The 16,788-nt window shown below is 40.1% G+C and overlaps 1 protein-coding gene across 10 annotated transcripts in view; it reads right to left on the bottom strand.

Annotated features, from left to right (window-relative positions):
• TBXAS1 (thromboxane A synthase 1) overlaps nt 1–16,788 on the bottom strand; it is a 243,959-nt gene that overhangs the window by 155,099 nt on the left and 72,072 nt on the right. For 9 of the 10 annotated variants that reach the window (XM_048960640.1, XM_048960650.1, XM_048960600.1 and 6 more), the window contains one exon: nt 1,805–1,857. The exons of the other annotated variant lie outside the window; for it this stretch is intronic. In XM_048960640.1, coding sequence (XP_048816597.1) covers nt 1,805–1,857 — 53 coding nt within the window. The remainder of the gene's footprint in view (nt 1–1,804; nt 1,858–16,788) is intronic. 10 annotated transcript variants of the gene reach the window in all.

Here is a 16,788-nt window from a genome sequence, read left to right on the forward strand (position 1 = left end):
ACCATTTACTGCTAGTTCAAAGAACCACAAATATAATCAAACAGATGTACAGAGAAGGAGAAAAAAATTCTTTAATTGACAGAACCACGATAAATACCCGCCTGACACATACCACACACCTATTGAACATCAGCTCAGTAAGTCAGGTTTACAAATGTCTTCCTTCAACTACAAATCAATCTTACCTCAAACACAGCAATGTCTGAGCCCAACTTTGTTTTCCTGGGAAATATCAAAAGCAGCATTTATTCCCTGCCAGCATCCCAGATCTCTCACAAATGAAGCTTTTCAAGCACACAATAAATGGTATGCAGTTACACTCAATCTGCCCACCTACTGGATCCCAAGGAGGGAGAGTTGCTCTTGCTGACCACTACCACCACCATCCAGCTTAGTAACCAAAGCAGAGAAGCTTCATTCTCTGACAGCTATGGGTAGACTGGAAAAACAAAACTTTTTATCTATTTGCTCAAAGTCTGTAATTATATATTTCTTTCTCCCATGAGAAAGCCTCCTCTGCCTGGTCAAAAAACCAGACAACTAAATAGCAACTTGTCTCAAATTCAGCTTAGAAAAAATAGGTATGATATTAATAAGGAGGGAAATATGCTGAGGAAGGAATGTCACTGTTCCTGCATTATTGTTATTTAACGTCATCACACCAAAGGTCATGGAGATAATAAGCTTCAGTCATTTTCCATTTGTTACACAACATACAAATTGCTACAGTGTTAATGAATATATTTCTCCACTCCTGGTCAGGCAAGACAATGTATAATTTTCTCTTAGACAAGTACCTAACCCTTGGAATTCGTTATTTCCACTACTTCTTTCAGGACTTTGTCCTTAGGGCTGAGCATAAATGCCACAAGAAGGCTGCGACTGGGGCTTTCTATGGCTGGTAGAGGTTGTTCGTTGTTGTGGGGGATTATTTTTTTTAAGTGGAAGACCATCCAAAGCATATTTATATTATTTATGAACAAATACACAAATACTTATTTGGTATACTAATACTGTATCTTAAAAACCTTAGAGAACACTCAAAAAAAAAAAAAAAAAAAAAAAAAAAAAGATATTGTATATACTTTGTGGATATTATCTGATACCTAAATATTAAAATAATATTTATGCTAGAAGCACCAACTGACCACAGCAATAGAAGTTACTGTAAAGCAACTGCATTTCCAGTTAAAACCACGAAAACTGGAAAGTAGATCTTGGAAAAGAAATAATATTCACAGAAACATGGAAGTGCTGGGATGAAGGACCTTTCTTCATTCCTAATAACCTGCTAAGGGGAGCACAACTGAGCTTTAGAGAGGAATGCCTCACCTCTAGACTGTATTTCATTGTATTTTAAGATTAATATTTCTGCATAAATATAAATAGCAACAGCTGAGCCAAATTCACACTATTTCATAGACTGGGTAGGTTCTGTTTGTGTTATTTTGTTTAAGAAATTAAGTTATTATTTCTGCTCTTCACCATAAATAGAAAGAATGTGCAGATGAAAAAGGAAAATTGTTGCAGGTAGCTTTGTATAGTTCTGAAAATAATAATAATAATAATAATTTATATGGGAAGAATGAAGTCTAACACCAAATACTGAAATAAAACAAGCCAATGCTACTTTTTGTGTGTGATCAAATAACGTCCACATCTATCACCCAGACTGAAATATTGCACTCTGCATTTTAATGAGCAGCTTGTCGTGGTATATTCTCCTCTCCCTGGCAATAAACCCAAACCAAAGCAAACAGCAAGAACCACAGGAGCAGAAAGCTGATGGTACAGCTAAGCTTACCCACAAATAGGTCCATACTCCGTTATGAGTTTTGTGTGGTTTTCCCAAAAGCCCTGGGTAAAAGAAAAATATCACAGTATTTTAGAACAGTGCTTAACAGAAATCCTATTACACAGTGCTGCTAACACTCACACCAAAGCTCTGAACCTCAACTATAAGAGCCACGGTATTAACTCAATCTCATCTTGCTCCCTTGGCCCATTTCTGAACGAAGAGTCTAGAAATGATGAGTGAAGGAAAAATATCTGGCAAGCCATTAAACATGTTTCCATTGGACTCCCACACTTCAAAATATTGGTTTTTTGTTTTTGTTTTTTTTTAACTAACTTCATGATCAAGGTCCTTACTCATTTTTTTCCAATATGCGCGTGGATGGAAAAAATGATATTATTATAACATAGTATATGCCTTACTACACACTAAAGAAATATAGGTAACAGTGAAAGATTGTCTCGGGCTTTTTGAGTTTTTGGGTGTTTTTTTGTTGTTCGTTTGGTGGGTTTTATTGTGGTTTTCTTTTTTTGAGTGATTTGGAATTTAGCAAAGGCTAAATTCCTGGGAATTTACAGAATCCTGGGAGATTCTGTAGAATAGTAAGCAGATTTATTTTAACAAACTTTTGGAATTTACACCGTGCTTGATTTTCATAATTGATGAAAATTGGTATCCATTTATATAAATCTGTCTGCAGCTGAACTAAACTGTTAGTGCCCCAAATGAATTCAAATTGATTAATCTGAAAGAAGGTGTGTAAAATTTATTCCCAAAAGTGACTATAAAGAAATCTGTTTTTAACAAAACTGCAATATTTGAAAGTCATACTGCATTGTGTTTGTAACTTATCTATGGAAAAATAACACATTTGACTGCATTAATCTGCATTTATATTAATTCAAGATAGACTATTGTGATCTATCTTCATTTTTCAAAGAAAACTCACTGGCAGAGTAGAATGCTTACATCTCATACTGAAGCTTTCTTGTTTTTAAGACATGCTGCAAAATATTAGCTAGAACAATATAAACTATTATAAATATATAAAATATAAACATAAATAAACAAGACCTCATAACATGCATGCACACTAAAAAGAAAACCTGTTAATCATAAGTAGCTACCTCATTCATCATCCCTGGGTGCTAACTTAGCAGCCAGATGAGTAAAGTACTTGTCACCACCTCCATTCCTCCTTTTATAAAGCCACTCAATTCTTTCTTTTTAACACAAGTGTGCTTTTTTATTTGATTTCTTTTTGATGGTTTGGTTTTTAATCCTGGAATTTATATGTTTATATATTTAATGGGACAAAATGCTTCCCAAAGTCCACCCAGTCCCAACATCATGCAATGTGCAGGGCTGCCACTCATCAGCTCAGGCTGCCCAGGGCTCCATCCAACCCGGCCTTGAGCCTCCAGAGATGGGGCACCACAGCTTCTCAGGGCAGCCTGTGCCAATGCCTCACCAACCTCTATTTAAAGAACTTTCACCCAATATCTAATCTAAATTTCCCCTCTTTTAGTTTGATGCCTTTCCTCCTTGTCCTATCACTATTAAACAGTGTGAAAAGTTGGTCCCCCTCTTGTTTGTAAGCACCCTTCAAGTACTGGAAGGCTGCAATGAGGTCTCTCCAGAGCCTTCTCCAAGCTAAACAAGTCCAAATCCCTCAGTCCTTCTTCATCCTTTGGCTAAGCTTTCCTATGGACTGCAAGAACACATGTACGTATTGCCCACGTATCCACCAGCTGTGCTCCTTTGAGCCAGCATGAGTTCAACATTTACAAGAAACCTATGCTTCAAATGATTCTGTGAAGAAGCCTTCCAGAAAGCCAGCTTCTTGGAAGCACTCTGACTTGCTACCATAGCAGGGTCAGACAGAGCACCTTTCAAATCAGTCCTGTTAACCGATAACTGGTTTTCCACCTCGCAAAAATGATTGTACTGGCTTAAAATTAACTAAAATTAACTCCCACCTCAAACTACAGACCTGAAGGACAGTAGGAGGGATGGAGTTGAAAAACAACCAAGATAATCAGGACAAAGCATTCTTGGGAGCAGAGGCAGCCCTTGTTTGCCACACCCCAGGACGCACCATCATCCCACTCTGCCTACAGTCCCAGCACTACCTGACCCCACCAGCCACACCAGTCCTGCTGCTGTTCTGGTGCCACTCTGAGGCTCCATATGGTGTGGTGAGCATCCAGAAGAACACCAAGCTGCTGGTGAAACACCAGTACACTGCTTGCACCAAGCCTTGAGAGGTGGCAGTGACCAGAGCACAGGCAAGGGAAGGTATGTGTGAATCTCTATCTGCAGCCAGGAAGATAGTAAGGAGATATAGTTGAAAAGGAACAGGAAGAGAAAGCTGAAGAGACAAAAAGGTAGTAATGAAGAAAGCATTACTGCATTTGATAAAAGCTTCAGAAATGCTACAAAAGGAGTATTTCTTTATTTGCTTACCATTTGCAGTTATAAATCAACATCAACATCCCTATCCAAGTCCCTGAGAGATTTTCAGCTGAATTCCACAGGTATAACCTTTCAGCTGGATGGAAATGAGGGCAAAGTGAGATACTAACATTTGATAGCCATGGAAAAAAGCCAATGGACCATCTCAGGTGCACAGTCAGGAGATATGTCACATCCACATAGGCCTGTCAGATTTGCAGCATCATTCCTGAATACAGCTTCTAACAGACAAGTACCTTGAGGACTTCCTCCTCCTCCTATGAGTCATGTTTGAAAACACAGCAAGCCTCATAAGTACTACTGGCAACTTCATTTCTTTTTTACACTACCCAATGTCAATCTGCTCCAAAAGCCATTACTGCAGGTTTGAGCATGCATCATCAGCTGCATCTGCAAAGAGAACACTATCAAGGCCAAATCCTGCTCTCCAAGATACAGGTGTAACCCCTATGGAAAGGAACAGGATTTAGGTCCGCATCAGCCAAAGCAAAATCTGGCCACTACCAACCATCTATCTCGAGATATCAAATATTGAGAGCTCAGTCTGACAGCATGTAAATCAAAGGCCTTCAGAAAGGGGACTGGATGGGCTCAAGTACTCTCTTCCCTTTTTTCAGTAGATTCTGCCACTCCAAGATGGATTCATCTACCATTTTCTCCTTACTGCACATTCACTTTGCTAGTTCCTGACAGTTTCAAAAATCTGCAGCAGTGTCATCTTCCTCTGCTGAAAATGGGTGTAGGTACAAAGCCAAAGATTTAGAAGTATCTAGTAATATTATCTAACATGAGGCATATCTGACCTATTCTCATTAGTTGCTCAATAACTACATATCTCCTGAGCTGAAAATTTGGACTTAAGAGACTTTAAGCTTAATACTCAAGCTTAAGGTAACCCAAATTGCATGAAAGACACTTTGCAAAATTTCAACTTGCTGCAGCTGGAAAACAAAGATTATGAAATTAACCAGAGTTTTTAAGGGTTAATAGATTTTTTTTTTTTTTCCCCAAGAGGATCATCAAGTGCTCTGGGCAATAGCTTAAAATCTGGGATCAGAAAAGTGACTTTCAGAATGCAGTAGGGATATATATGTGATGTGCCCATCAAATCCATTACAGGTAGAAATTATTACCCATGCAAGAACAGCCAAGAGAAAAAGGCCTCTTTTGTTTCACCTTTCTGAAAATCATCACAGTGATGGTATTAGATCAAGAGATCCTCTAACCTCTGAATTAATAAGATATGACAAAAATAAATAGAGGGTTTTTTTGTTTGGTTGGTTTGGTTTGGTTTTTTTTTGCTTTGCAGTTCTGTGTGCGTCAACCCTGACATGAAAAAAGCATACCTGAAGCTGGGGGGCAAAGGGGTATTTGCACAAGTGAGCACCACTTGGCTTGATGATGCCACCGGCGGCGTAAACTGATGCCAGTACCTGCTCATAGGGATCTGGACTGGCCACACCAACTTCACTTCACTTATGTTCCTATAAAGGTCACTAGCTAAGACAACCTGGATTCAAATGTGTGAGTCAAAAGCTGAAAGACGCCACATCCCATTAACAGCTCTGTATATGCTCCACCCTCCCCTTCATCACCCTGTAATCAGACGTTGTTCTCTGTTTCATGGTGATATTAACTGAGACATCATTGTTTGAGCACATACCTCATATCAAGAGACAAAAATCTATACAACTGTCTACAGTACAGAACAGCAATGAGTGACAGCATTTATAGGTGAGAATTTTACTACTGAATGGGCTTTACTGCCTTTTTTCCTTAGACTATTTGGAAATGCTAACAGCCTAGTACCCTAATCAACATATATATACCAAAACACAAGCTAGAATTTAATTAGAGCTAACTAGTATCTGACTGCAATCCACTTTGATGGAATGACCCCTAGACTGTACATCATTTCCAGTAATAACCCTAGCAAAAACACTGGGATACCAGCAGACAAAGAGGAAAACAGCACGAACTTCTAACCAGTCTGATTCCAAGCCACGTACAGTTTGTTTGCTTTGATCGTTGCCCTTAATAGCTGTCCTCTGTGTAATTTTGTTTAATTTATGTGTATGCCATTTTAGATTTTAAAAAACACACATAGCCCTTTCACATTTATTAAAAGCAGTCTTCCTACCCTTAATAGTTATTAAGAGAGGTTAGTGTTATGTAATTAAGTTAATCTTCATTTGTAAAGGCTAATTAACCGAACACTAATTGAATCTGCATATGAAAATTTGGACAATGTGTTCTCATTATACAATTTAAAAAATTACCTGAACTAAATACCAAACAAATTATATATTATCTTTTACCTTTTCAGGTCTTAAAGAAAACCTATGCTGGCAGGTTCCTGTTTGTGTGCTGTACTACTTCTTGCCATCTTCCATCAGCAGCTGTCATAACACAGTTTGAAAACCCTGTTTGAGCACCTTGGCCAGAAAGGCCAAAGGCTCTCAGGATTGAGTCACTCCAAAGGATCAGATGGCTCAGTATGCTTCAGTCATGCCAATTCACCTGCCCCAAACCTGAATGCAACTGCCAGCTCAAAGCCACCGGCGCAGTTTTGGCAGGGCACTACCCTTTCACCTCCAGAGATCATCTCCTAGTTAAGCACCAAGCAGAAGACCCAGCCTCATCTCATTCTCCTCTGCCTGAGTGTGCCTGCATTACAAGAGGGAGATATGTTTTGGACCCATTTGAGCCCTTGCTTGAGACATTTATAGTTTAAAACAATCAGGTTTCCAAGAGGGAAATGCACATCATCCTTCCTGGTATTTGTTGTCTTTCTCCATTAAACAGGTTAATGGCTGATTCAAATAGGCTAGTAACCAAAGAGACGATGGGAAGAAGGGGAAACCAAGCAAGACTGACCTCAACGGCATTCACAATTTCTCACTACCATGGAACCATAGACCTCAATTTTATCATTAATTCCATCACATCTTAGGTTCCATACTGTGAGCCCCAGCAATGTCTCCGTGTCATGGCTGCACAGAACAGCTGCCGTCAGTTACCATCCTCTTGTTCACCACTTCTGGCCCAATGGCAATAACCTGACACCTTTGGTGCAAGAAATACCAAACAGGAAGACTGTCAGAGAAGGGAATGAGAAATGGGATATAAGTTGTTTACTCCTCTTTGGGAAGGCAACGTGCTCTAGGCAACAGAACTATGGAAGATGGACACATCAGTATTACATTCTATCAGGTGGCATTCAGAGAAATTAGTACAGACTGTGCTCAAAAAAGTGCAGCCATGAATGGTGGAAACCCACAAGTGTCTCAAGGGTCACCCTTGGGACAAACTTTGCTCAGTGCTTTGAGAACTGACTGACATGAAAAGCAGAGAGACTTTAGCTGAGAATCCTAACAATCCTCACCATTCTGGGTTGAAAAGCATCCTCAGCAAGTAGAAAGATTTGGATTGTCATCTCAGAAGAAGTGGATGACCTGAAGAACCTGAACAGCAACAGTGAATGAATCTTCACTTCAAAACCAGGCTTCGTGTTCTAAAAGGACTGTGTTAACTCCAAGATTTTCTGGCATAAGAGATTGTTTGAAAATGATGGAGAAGAAAAAACTTGGACAGACACATCAAGCACAGGATAACAATGAACAACTAGTATGATGAAAAGTACAAATATAGTTACTCTAGAATATGCTTTCTCTAGAATGCTGCATGCAAATCTGACGAGCCACATTCAAAAGGAATGAATTAAAAATGGAACAAGTTGAGAGAAGGGTTACAAGGATCCTCAGGGAACAGAAGGCCTGTCTTACAAGTAGTAATTAGGAGAGTTCATTTTAGCAAACCAAAGGTTCATTTTAGCAGACCAAAGGAAGCAGATATGCTTGCTGTCTATAAATGTACAGGGAGTAATCATCAGGGAGGGAAAATATCTATTTAATATAAAGGCCCACATTACTAAAAGATCAAATGAGTATAAACTGGCCATGGATAAATGTTGGTAGGAATTAGATGAAAGTTATAGACTATCAAAGTAATAAGATTTTAGAACAGCCTCTCAGACAGAACAGCAGAGGCAGAAACCTCAAAAACGGTTTTGATGCAGAGCACATGATTGTATGCGAATACTCAGAATAACAGAGCGTAGGATCAATAACCCAGCTCATCTACTCCAGCCCCATGCTTCTTAAGGTGTCATACAGCTGCCTCCAGAATAAAAACGAGACTCTTCTCAGTGGAAATTTCATATATGCACTGCCCATGCACATTTTCAGTTGATTTTTCCTTAGCTTTCCAAAGCATTCCCACATAGAAATAGCCTCGGATATTAATTTGGTCAGCTGCAATGAGATTTTAGCATTCCTTTTGTCTTTCTACTTTCAATCTCATTTCATGTTACAAACTTCATTTCCACAACATCTCTGGGATGGTAAGTGCCCATCTGTCAGAGATGGGGAATTGGAAGTGCACAAGATTAAGCAGTTTGCCAAACGCCGCACAAGAAGTCAGTGGCAGAGCCAGAGATGAGCTGTAGGTTTCTCAGTCCTCCTTGGAATCTTACAAAGCCATTCCTTCTCTGCCTCTGAAAAAGGCAGTATGTGAGATAGAAACATCAACACATTTAGTCTGTTTATGAGCTTCCAAATGTATCACGTGCCCGAGGTTGCAAAAAAAAAAAAGCAAGGGGGCGGGAAAAAAGCACATATATGATTAACTCTAAAGTGCTTTAAATAGAGGGAGGTTTCCTCCTCACCCAACTGTTATCTTAAGATTCAATTACTCTTGTAATATGCATAGCTAGAAATAGAATTAGTCATAAAATTATCCAGGCCCCCAGATTATTCCAGCTGCTGTATTTGATTCTCCTGATTCTTGTAATGATGAATTCTCCAGACTGATTACAATGGCAAAAATAATATTTCTTTTTATCTATCTGGATGTTGCCTGCCATTAGCTTAGACCTTGTTTATATCTGCTGTAGAGCTATAATTGCAACCTTACTATTTTTATTAGGCCTACTGTCTAAATGTCTAAATAACACAAAACTGCTAGGCCCTTATTTTATTTAATAGTAAATGTCACAGAAGACACCTACTCAGGCTACTGTGAAACTTTACAGAAAACAGAAAACACATTATTATGAAGACATGCACACAGAGAAATACAATTTGTGCAATAAGTGTTCATGAAAGGCTCCATATGAGGTCTTACAGACTCACTGCAGTTTCTGAGCCTGTGATAAATACATATTTATAAGAAGTCAAGAAATTGGAAAAATGAGATAAAGGAATGATGGATCTTGTTTCTGTTTGACTATATAATTTCCAATAAACCTCTTCTAAGTTGACATCTTCCCAAACTGAGTGCAGCTCTCTCCTACACAAACTCTTCTTGTACATAATTCTACTGGATCACTAACCATCTTCATTGCATTTCTTAATATTACTACTGCCTCAAATTACAATAGGAAAATGGAGAATTACAGTGCTCTCTATAGGAGAGAATTCGTAGAAGACCATTGCAATGTGTACTTTTACTGTGTGCTCAATGTCTCTCGGATGGATTAGCATAAGCATTCAGCACATCACTGATAGTGAATGAGTTGTATTACTTTTTCTTGCTGGCCTCCTATATGAGGAGCGAAGAAGCAATTGCATGATCTAAATAAATGACAACTACTTCTTGTAGGACAGACAGGCAGACATACTAGCTAGTTCTACAGAAAATAAATGTTTTGGGAGTACTCTGACAATGCAGTGCTGTTTTAGGGAGCAACAAATTGGCATGTGGAGAAATTAAAGTTGACATCTTCCCCAAGAAAGGGAGGCAGGGACTCTCCTTTCCTCCAAGGAGTTTCTAGAAAGTGTCATCCTTCTTCTCTGATGCAGCAACAGCAGATTACTTTAGGTTATAGAAATGTCATTTTTCATGATAAAAAGACAGTAACTGTCTCTCTGGCACAACAGAGTACAAACAGACTTTGAAATACATACCAGAACAGTTACATGCCCATATGTAAATCTTATATCTTCATTTACAAAATTAGAGTGGTGGTGTTTAACTCTCTTTTCTGATAAGGACTCCGGGCTACCTCACATCGCCTTAACTCACTAGCACCCCAGCAGGCATCATGTAGACAAATGGATTTCAAAGAAATGCTCAGCTTTACAAAGCAGCATTACTCCCTCAGCGGATGATAGTATTTCAGCATCCTCACAGATATTTCCATTATATGGGGCTAGGGGTCTCTACTGTGGTTTATAAATTGATTGTAAAAATTAATGACAGTTAAGTATCTGTGACCACCATCAGAAATTATGAAGCAAAGATCTGAAAGAACTAAAAGTCATCACACACTCCATCTGTGTTCAGCTCCCAAGTTTTGATTGTTTACCGTGCCAACAAAGAACACAAACCAGGATCCAACTCAAAGCACTGCATGCAGAGTACTCCATCAAGGAAGAGAGCTGGAAAGAGCATTACATGTGACAGGCATTAACCGTTCCACTTAATGCATTACTGGAAGGTAGTCAGACTACTTCTGTATTGTAACACAGCTGGACAAGCTTCCTCCTGTCCAATTTCTAACTTGTATGGATGCACACTTTCAAGCATGAGGGCAAAGAAGTGTCCCTAAAGATCGTGCTGCCCTCTGATGCAGAATATTGCTATCTGCAGCATGGACAGACCCATTTTTATTACTATCACTTCTGGAAAAGCCACAAGGATAAGAGCAGACAAATCTACTTGACACTCACACACAAAAGCCCCAAGGTGAGTCCATACACTTAGAAATCCTCATCCTATTCATACAAACAGATGCTTAATGTGCTTCATCCTGGTCCCAGATGTGCAATCCACCAGGTAGGACAGACTTACCCTGAACCACAATGGTCAAAAACATGGTATAAGATCCTCAAGAGGACAGAACAGTCTTGTTTCGCTTGGAATAAGATGAGTTACAGCTCCAACAGTTGCATCAAACCATGCTTTGTCTACCTTAAAATATTTACTCCAACAAATTCTCCTTGTTTTCATAAAGTAAGTAACTGTTCATGTTTCTCTAGAAGGCAGACAGTGTTTAAGACCCAAGCCATCCAGGCAGTATCTGGTAGTATCCAAGTACAGACAACAGACACACTGAAAAGCCATGTCAAACCTCCCTAGAATAAGACAGACTGAAACCCTCAGTGCCAAGCCCAGCACATCCTGGGCAGATCAGGGAGAACAGTAGGAACTGGGACAGGAGAGCACAAGGAAACTAAGCAGGAGTCTGCAGTGGAATGAGAATTCGGGACAGCTGTCATGGTCAGCAAGGCCACCAACCAGCACTCAGAGTGAGCACAGGGGTGCCAGGACAAGGCACTGTCATTCCTTCAACTCTGCCTTGTCTATCTATCTATCTGTTTTTTTTTTTAAACAATGAATCTGGTACCTGCAGATACCAGATATTTTCTGGAGAGCTGATACATTCAGCTGCCATTTCACAGCTACATAGAAGAAAAGAGAGAGGCTTGGCACCCCTCATTCAGTACAAAAGCTATGCAGAATATGCATAAAGCATAAAGTTGAGAGCAACCACTGCCCTTCCCTTTCTCTGTGAATTTGCTGCATTCCTAGCAGATTGGGCCACTGGCAGAAAGGAACCACTGCCTAGGACAGAAGACAACTCTTTCATTACACCCTCATGTAAAGCAAAAGCAGGGGACAGCAGAAAAATCAAAGACCTTATGAAGGCATCAGCTCAAACTGAAAACTGTCTGCTCCTATACTGTACTGCATTTTTTACTCTTACACTATCATATCACCACCATAATGCTGTTGAGAGGCTTTGGACACTCCTAGCTCCACTGTGGAGCCATATTGCTCAATAGTAGTCCCAAGGTAGGGACTTTTTCTGGGAGACCCTCAAAGAAAAGGGGACTCCTATCTGGTAAATGATAAAATTCCAAATTATTGGCAACTTGAAGAACAAATTTGTCAAAAACTAAGAAATGAAATAACATGAACTGAAACGTTAACAAACAGCGCTAAAAAATTTAAGCTAACATCAGTGCTTGTTCCTAGTTTTCACTCATTGAAAGGAGCTGGAACAGTCAATACTGGAGACTGCGTCATCCATTCATGCCCAGAGGGGCATCCTACCACATTACTGAGTATAGCAGAACACCCTATCAAAGGTAAAAGTAATCCAGCTGGTGTGAGACCTGACAGCAGCCTATTAACTAGCTGATCTCTAAACCCAGCCTTTGCATAACAGGTGCATTAGGAAATACTATCATGACCAGAAGGTGGATGAGTTCCTAATTCACTGTAAGACCTCCGTGCGGGCTACATGAGGACTGAACAGTTCTAGGGCTGCTTAAACTCCAGGAATAATACTGCTGTTTCTCTCCCTTACTCCTTCCCCCCCCTGACCACTCTAAATACTTGGCCTCTCCATCAAACACAAGGGTCAACACCTCTTTTTAGTTCAAGAGCAAAAATATACAGGGTCAATCTGAAAGCAAAAATAAAAGCAAGGCCCCCATGAAGAGAATACATATCTATCCCTCACTCTCCTGATAAAATTTCAAGCTAAAAGTGTTATACACACAGACACATACATATTAGAATTTCTGTATGTTTATTCAGAACAGCCTCAGGTTAATTAAATGACAATGCAGGATGCCAAAGAAAATCATATCCTTCGAAACACAGACAGCTATCTCCACTCCTGTGGAACAGGTTATTTTGAGACGATGAGTGATTAAATTCAATTAAAGCAACAGCTTTGAAGCACCGGCTTCAGGGCAGGGTTCCTCTCTCCCAAAGATGCTTAACCTACTAGCTGGATGTTCCCTTCCTTCCAAAAGCTTTGTGGGGTGCAAGGTGAGAGGCAGGAGAAAGAACGTTAACAGTCTCTTTTTACCAGTTGTCAGAGGAGGTGGGGAAAAACAAACCACATGGAAAACAATTGGCAATTTGCGGTCTTGACCATTTAAAAATGAGTCCCAAAATAGTCTGCTAAATTGTTTCACCCGGAGCAAAATTACCCGTGGATACATATGTATGCACACATAAACACCATCTCTTGACGCAGCGCTGATGGTGACTGCAGTCAAGGAAGAAACGTTATTACATTGCACATTGTGAAAAGACCACAATACAGTAATTATTCTGAAAGGTTTTCACAAAGCACAATTATTAAGCTAACATTATCCCATTATTGTTTGTTGCTATGGAGATAATATAATCAATATATTTTCTGGATTGATTTTTTTAATACTACTAGCACGTTTCACAATACAGCAAGATTTAATGCATTAACTGATTTTAGTTTATGATTGGCAAAGTCTTGAGGCAATAGATTGCAATCCATCTCACGCCTATTATTCCATCAAGACATTAATGCCAAAATCTGTGCTTCAAAAGCAAGTTTTCCTTGTTGAAAAAGAGAAAAAGGATACTAATTTCTCTGAAGAGACGCAATGTTTCAAAAATGAATTTAAACATTTTTTCACATTTTTCCAAAGCCAAACAAAAATAGCCAGACTGACTACGGAAGCAGCAGAAAAGCAAACTGTGTTTGAACCCTGAACTTCAGATGCTTTTTATTCCCAGGGATTTTTTGAGCCATTATCCTTCTTGTAATATGAACTGCAGCAACAAAAGACTCTGGGAAAGAAGCAGCAATTGAAGTACTGAGCAAGAATCCATTGGATGCAAATGCATTTTACAGCAACAGCTCTTTCTGTGCAGTCATGGAGGAGTCAAGCAGTAGCTGTTCCCATGTCCAATGAAGACATCAGACACTTCACTGCTGATCTCAAGGTGGTGAAGCAAAACTGTTGTAGTCAGTCTCTTCACCCACAGAACCCCAGGAATCTCTTTTCTAGGTCTGCCTCTGCAGATGATGAAATGTTTGCAAATCAAGCAACTGCTGTGGTGTGGCACAGTGGTGAGTCTGCAAGAATTTGAGTCTCAATCAGATCTTTGCAAGCCAGTAGGTAGTACACTATGTTAAGAGTCTTTTGATAGTGACATTTCATCTGGTTGCTCCTTGTAGGAATAGATGGACCATTCTGCAAGGTCTCAAAGCCTGTTAACATATCCTTCCCATGATAACGCAAAGAGGGATTTTTCCTCCCGTATGACTTGAGCTATGCTAAGCTACCTTCCCCTCATTCACTTTCAGAGATGATTGTATTCCAGCAGCATGGTCTATTCTCAGGTCAGAATTTACAAGTGCAGCGTACTACATCTTTGGTGACTAAATAAAAGGAGTTATAGCAAAACATGAAATTAACAACATCCAGTGATTCTGAGAATCAGAGTTACACTTCTATGTTCTGCAGCAGGGATTTTGCTGCCTTGGGTTATGCACCAGTATATGGCCACTGACCACAGTGTATACAACTACGTGCATAAAAGGTGAGACTATTCATTACAGTAATTCCACCTTCTCTCCTCCCTAAAGGCATCAGATTAGGTGGCCTTGTCTTGTCTACTTGATGTGGGCTGGGGCCCAGTAACTTAACTTCTGGACTGACTGGAAGGAATCCATTAGGAATGATTATTTGCAGATTAAATTTGCCTGTGCAACACATCTGGCCCTTCTGGCCCAGGGGATAAGTAAAAAAGAGTTAGGAATTCACATTCACATCCCACCCCCTATAAGACCACTCTGCTGTCACTAACCCAAACAGAGCCAGGAAATATTTATAAGCCACCTTTGTCCTCACTGGTCTGCACAACCAGGTCCTTTTCTTCCATCGTGTCTCTGATGGATTCCACTTTTATTAAAATGTCTCTGAACTGCTGCCTTGTTTTGCTTTGCTTGTGAGCACAGCTTTTTCTTTACCTTAGTAAACCATCTTTATCTCAACCCACGAGTTCTCACACTTGTACCTTTCCAATTCTCTCCCAGTCCCACCTGGGAAGTGTGGGTGAGTGGCTGCGTGGTGCTGAGCTGCCTGTTGGGGTCAAACCACAGCACGTAGGCATGTGTCACAGTGGACAAGATAGGCACATACATACGTGCCTTTCCACTTTGATTACTTTTATGCTACTTTATAAAGGATTCTTCTGCCAGATAGAGGTTAGAAAAGTAGGTATGATACTCTGATTCAAACAGGGTACTGTCACATGTGCAGCCTTAAAAAGGACACCATCTGCTAGTTTATTGGCACAGTGAAGCATTGCTTGATACACATCATTGTTTCCAATATAAAGAAAAACTTATTTGTTTCATACCACTGACTACATGCTGTCCGCCACAATGCATCGTCATGCAACTACCCTGAAATTCTGCAAAAATAAAAACTAATTTAGCTGTGGTCGGTCAGGGGATATCAATTTTGGTAACAAGAATGACACAATTATGCTCCCAAGCAACCAGTCTCACTAGCAGATAGACATCACCTCCAGTAAATTGGCTGCAGGCCTCATTTTAACATTCATTCAGATCGAGTAGATCCCACAAGCAAGACTCACTTCACCTCAGTTTTGCAGGAGTAAGATGCTACCTAGAAAAAGTAAAGCAATCAGGGTCCCACAAAAAAGACTGACACTAATCACACTTTGCTTATGTAGCAATTACAGAATGTATCTATCTTCTTCTAAACAAAGATTACATTTATTGTATTATTTATGAACCCAGTCACAAAGGTATCCATGAAAAAAACTCAATATAACTCCACAATGCAAAGAACAAATTCTGCTGTTGGAGGATGCTGAGCTCACAAACAGCTGAGAGCCAAGCAGCATCATGAAGCACTGCACAGAGGCATCCATTGCAGGGAAATCCTGCCTCTGGGCAGCAGAACTTCTGGAGCTCAGCTCTGCCAGGCCAGCTGACCTTGGCCAGTAGGTTGATCCACTGGCTGCTGTTGGAAGCTACTGGGTCCCACAGACTCATCTTTTGTACCTCTCCTCACATATTTAACTCTGCTTTAGCAGAAACAGAGAGAAGACAAAGACCACACACGTTGCCAGCCCTTCCACAGGTCACATCAGAATGCAAAAGGTCTCATGGACCTCCTTCCCTGCTCCCATCACAGCTAAATACAACCTAATCCACAGCCCTTTGCCCCTAACTATGCGAAAAGGTCGATCCAAGCTGGGAGCCTGGAAGCAAAGCCGGCAAAACCACATCGCAGTCTCAGAGCTCCCTTTGCAGGCTCCGTAACAGTGCAGTGCTTGGGGAGATGGGAGCTGTTCAAATGTTTTGACAGAACATGCCGATTCCTCGGGAATGTTTTTATTCTAGTCAATGTGCCAATTCTGCACAGATTTCCAGTGGAAAGCAGGCAGACAGTCTGGGTCTGGGTCTCCTGAAATAAAACAATTTCATCCAGAAAGAAGAACGTTGCATTTTCAGACTATATTTAACTGGATTTGTAATTGTTTTAGTCAGTTTCTTTGATCATTTTCAATTTTACCTAGAAGCTGCATTTCCTGGCAGGATCTAAAGACAGGACAAAAAACACTTAAACATTGTAGAAAATCAAACTCCAGCAGAGTACCTCAGAGGACTTTTGAGATCTAACTTTAAGGAAACAGAG

This window comes from Lagopus muta, chromosome 1 (assembly GCF_023343835.1).
Source record: "Lagopus muta isolate bLagMut1 chromosome 1, bLagMut1 primary, whole genome shotgun sequence".
Lineage (NCBI taxonomy): Eukaryota > Metazoa > Chordata > Aves > Galliformes > Phasianidae > Lagopus > Lagopus muta.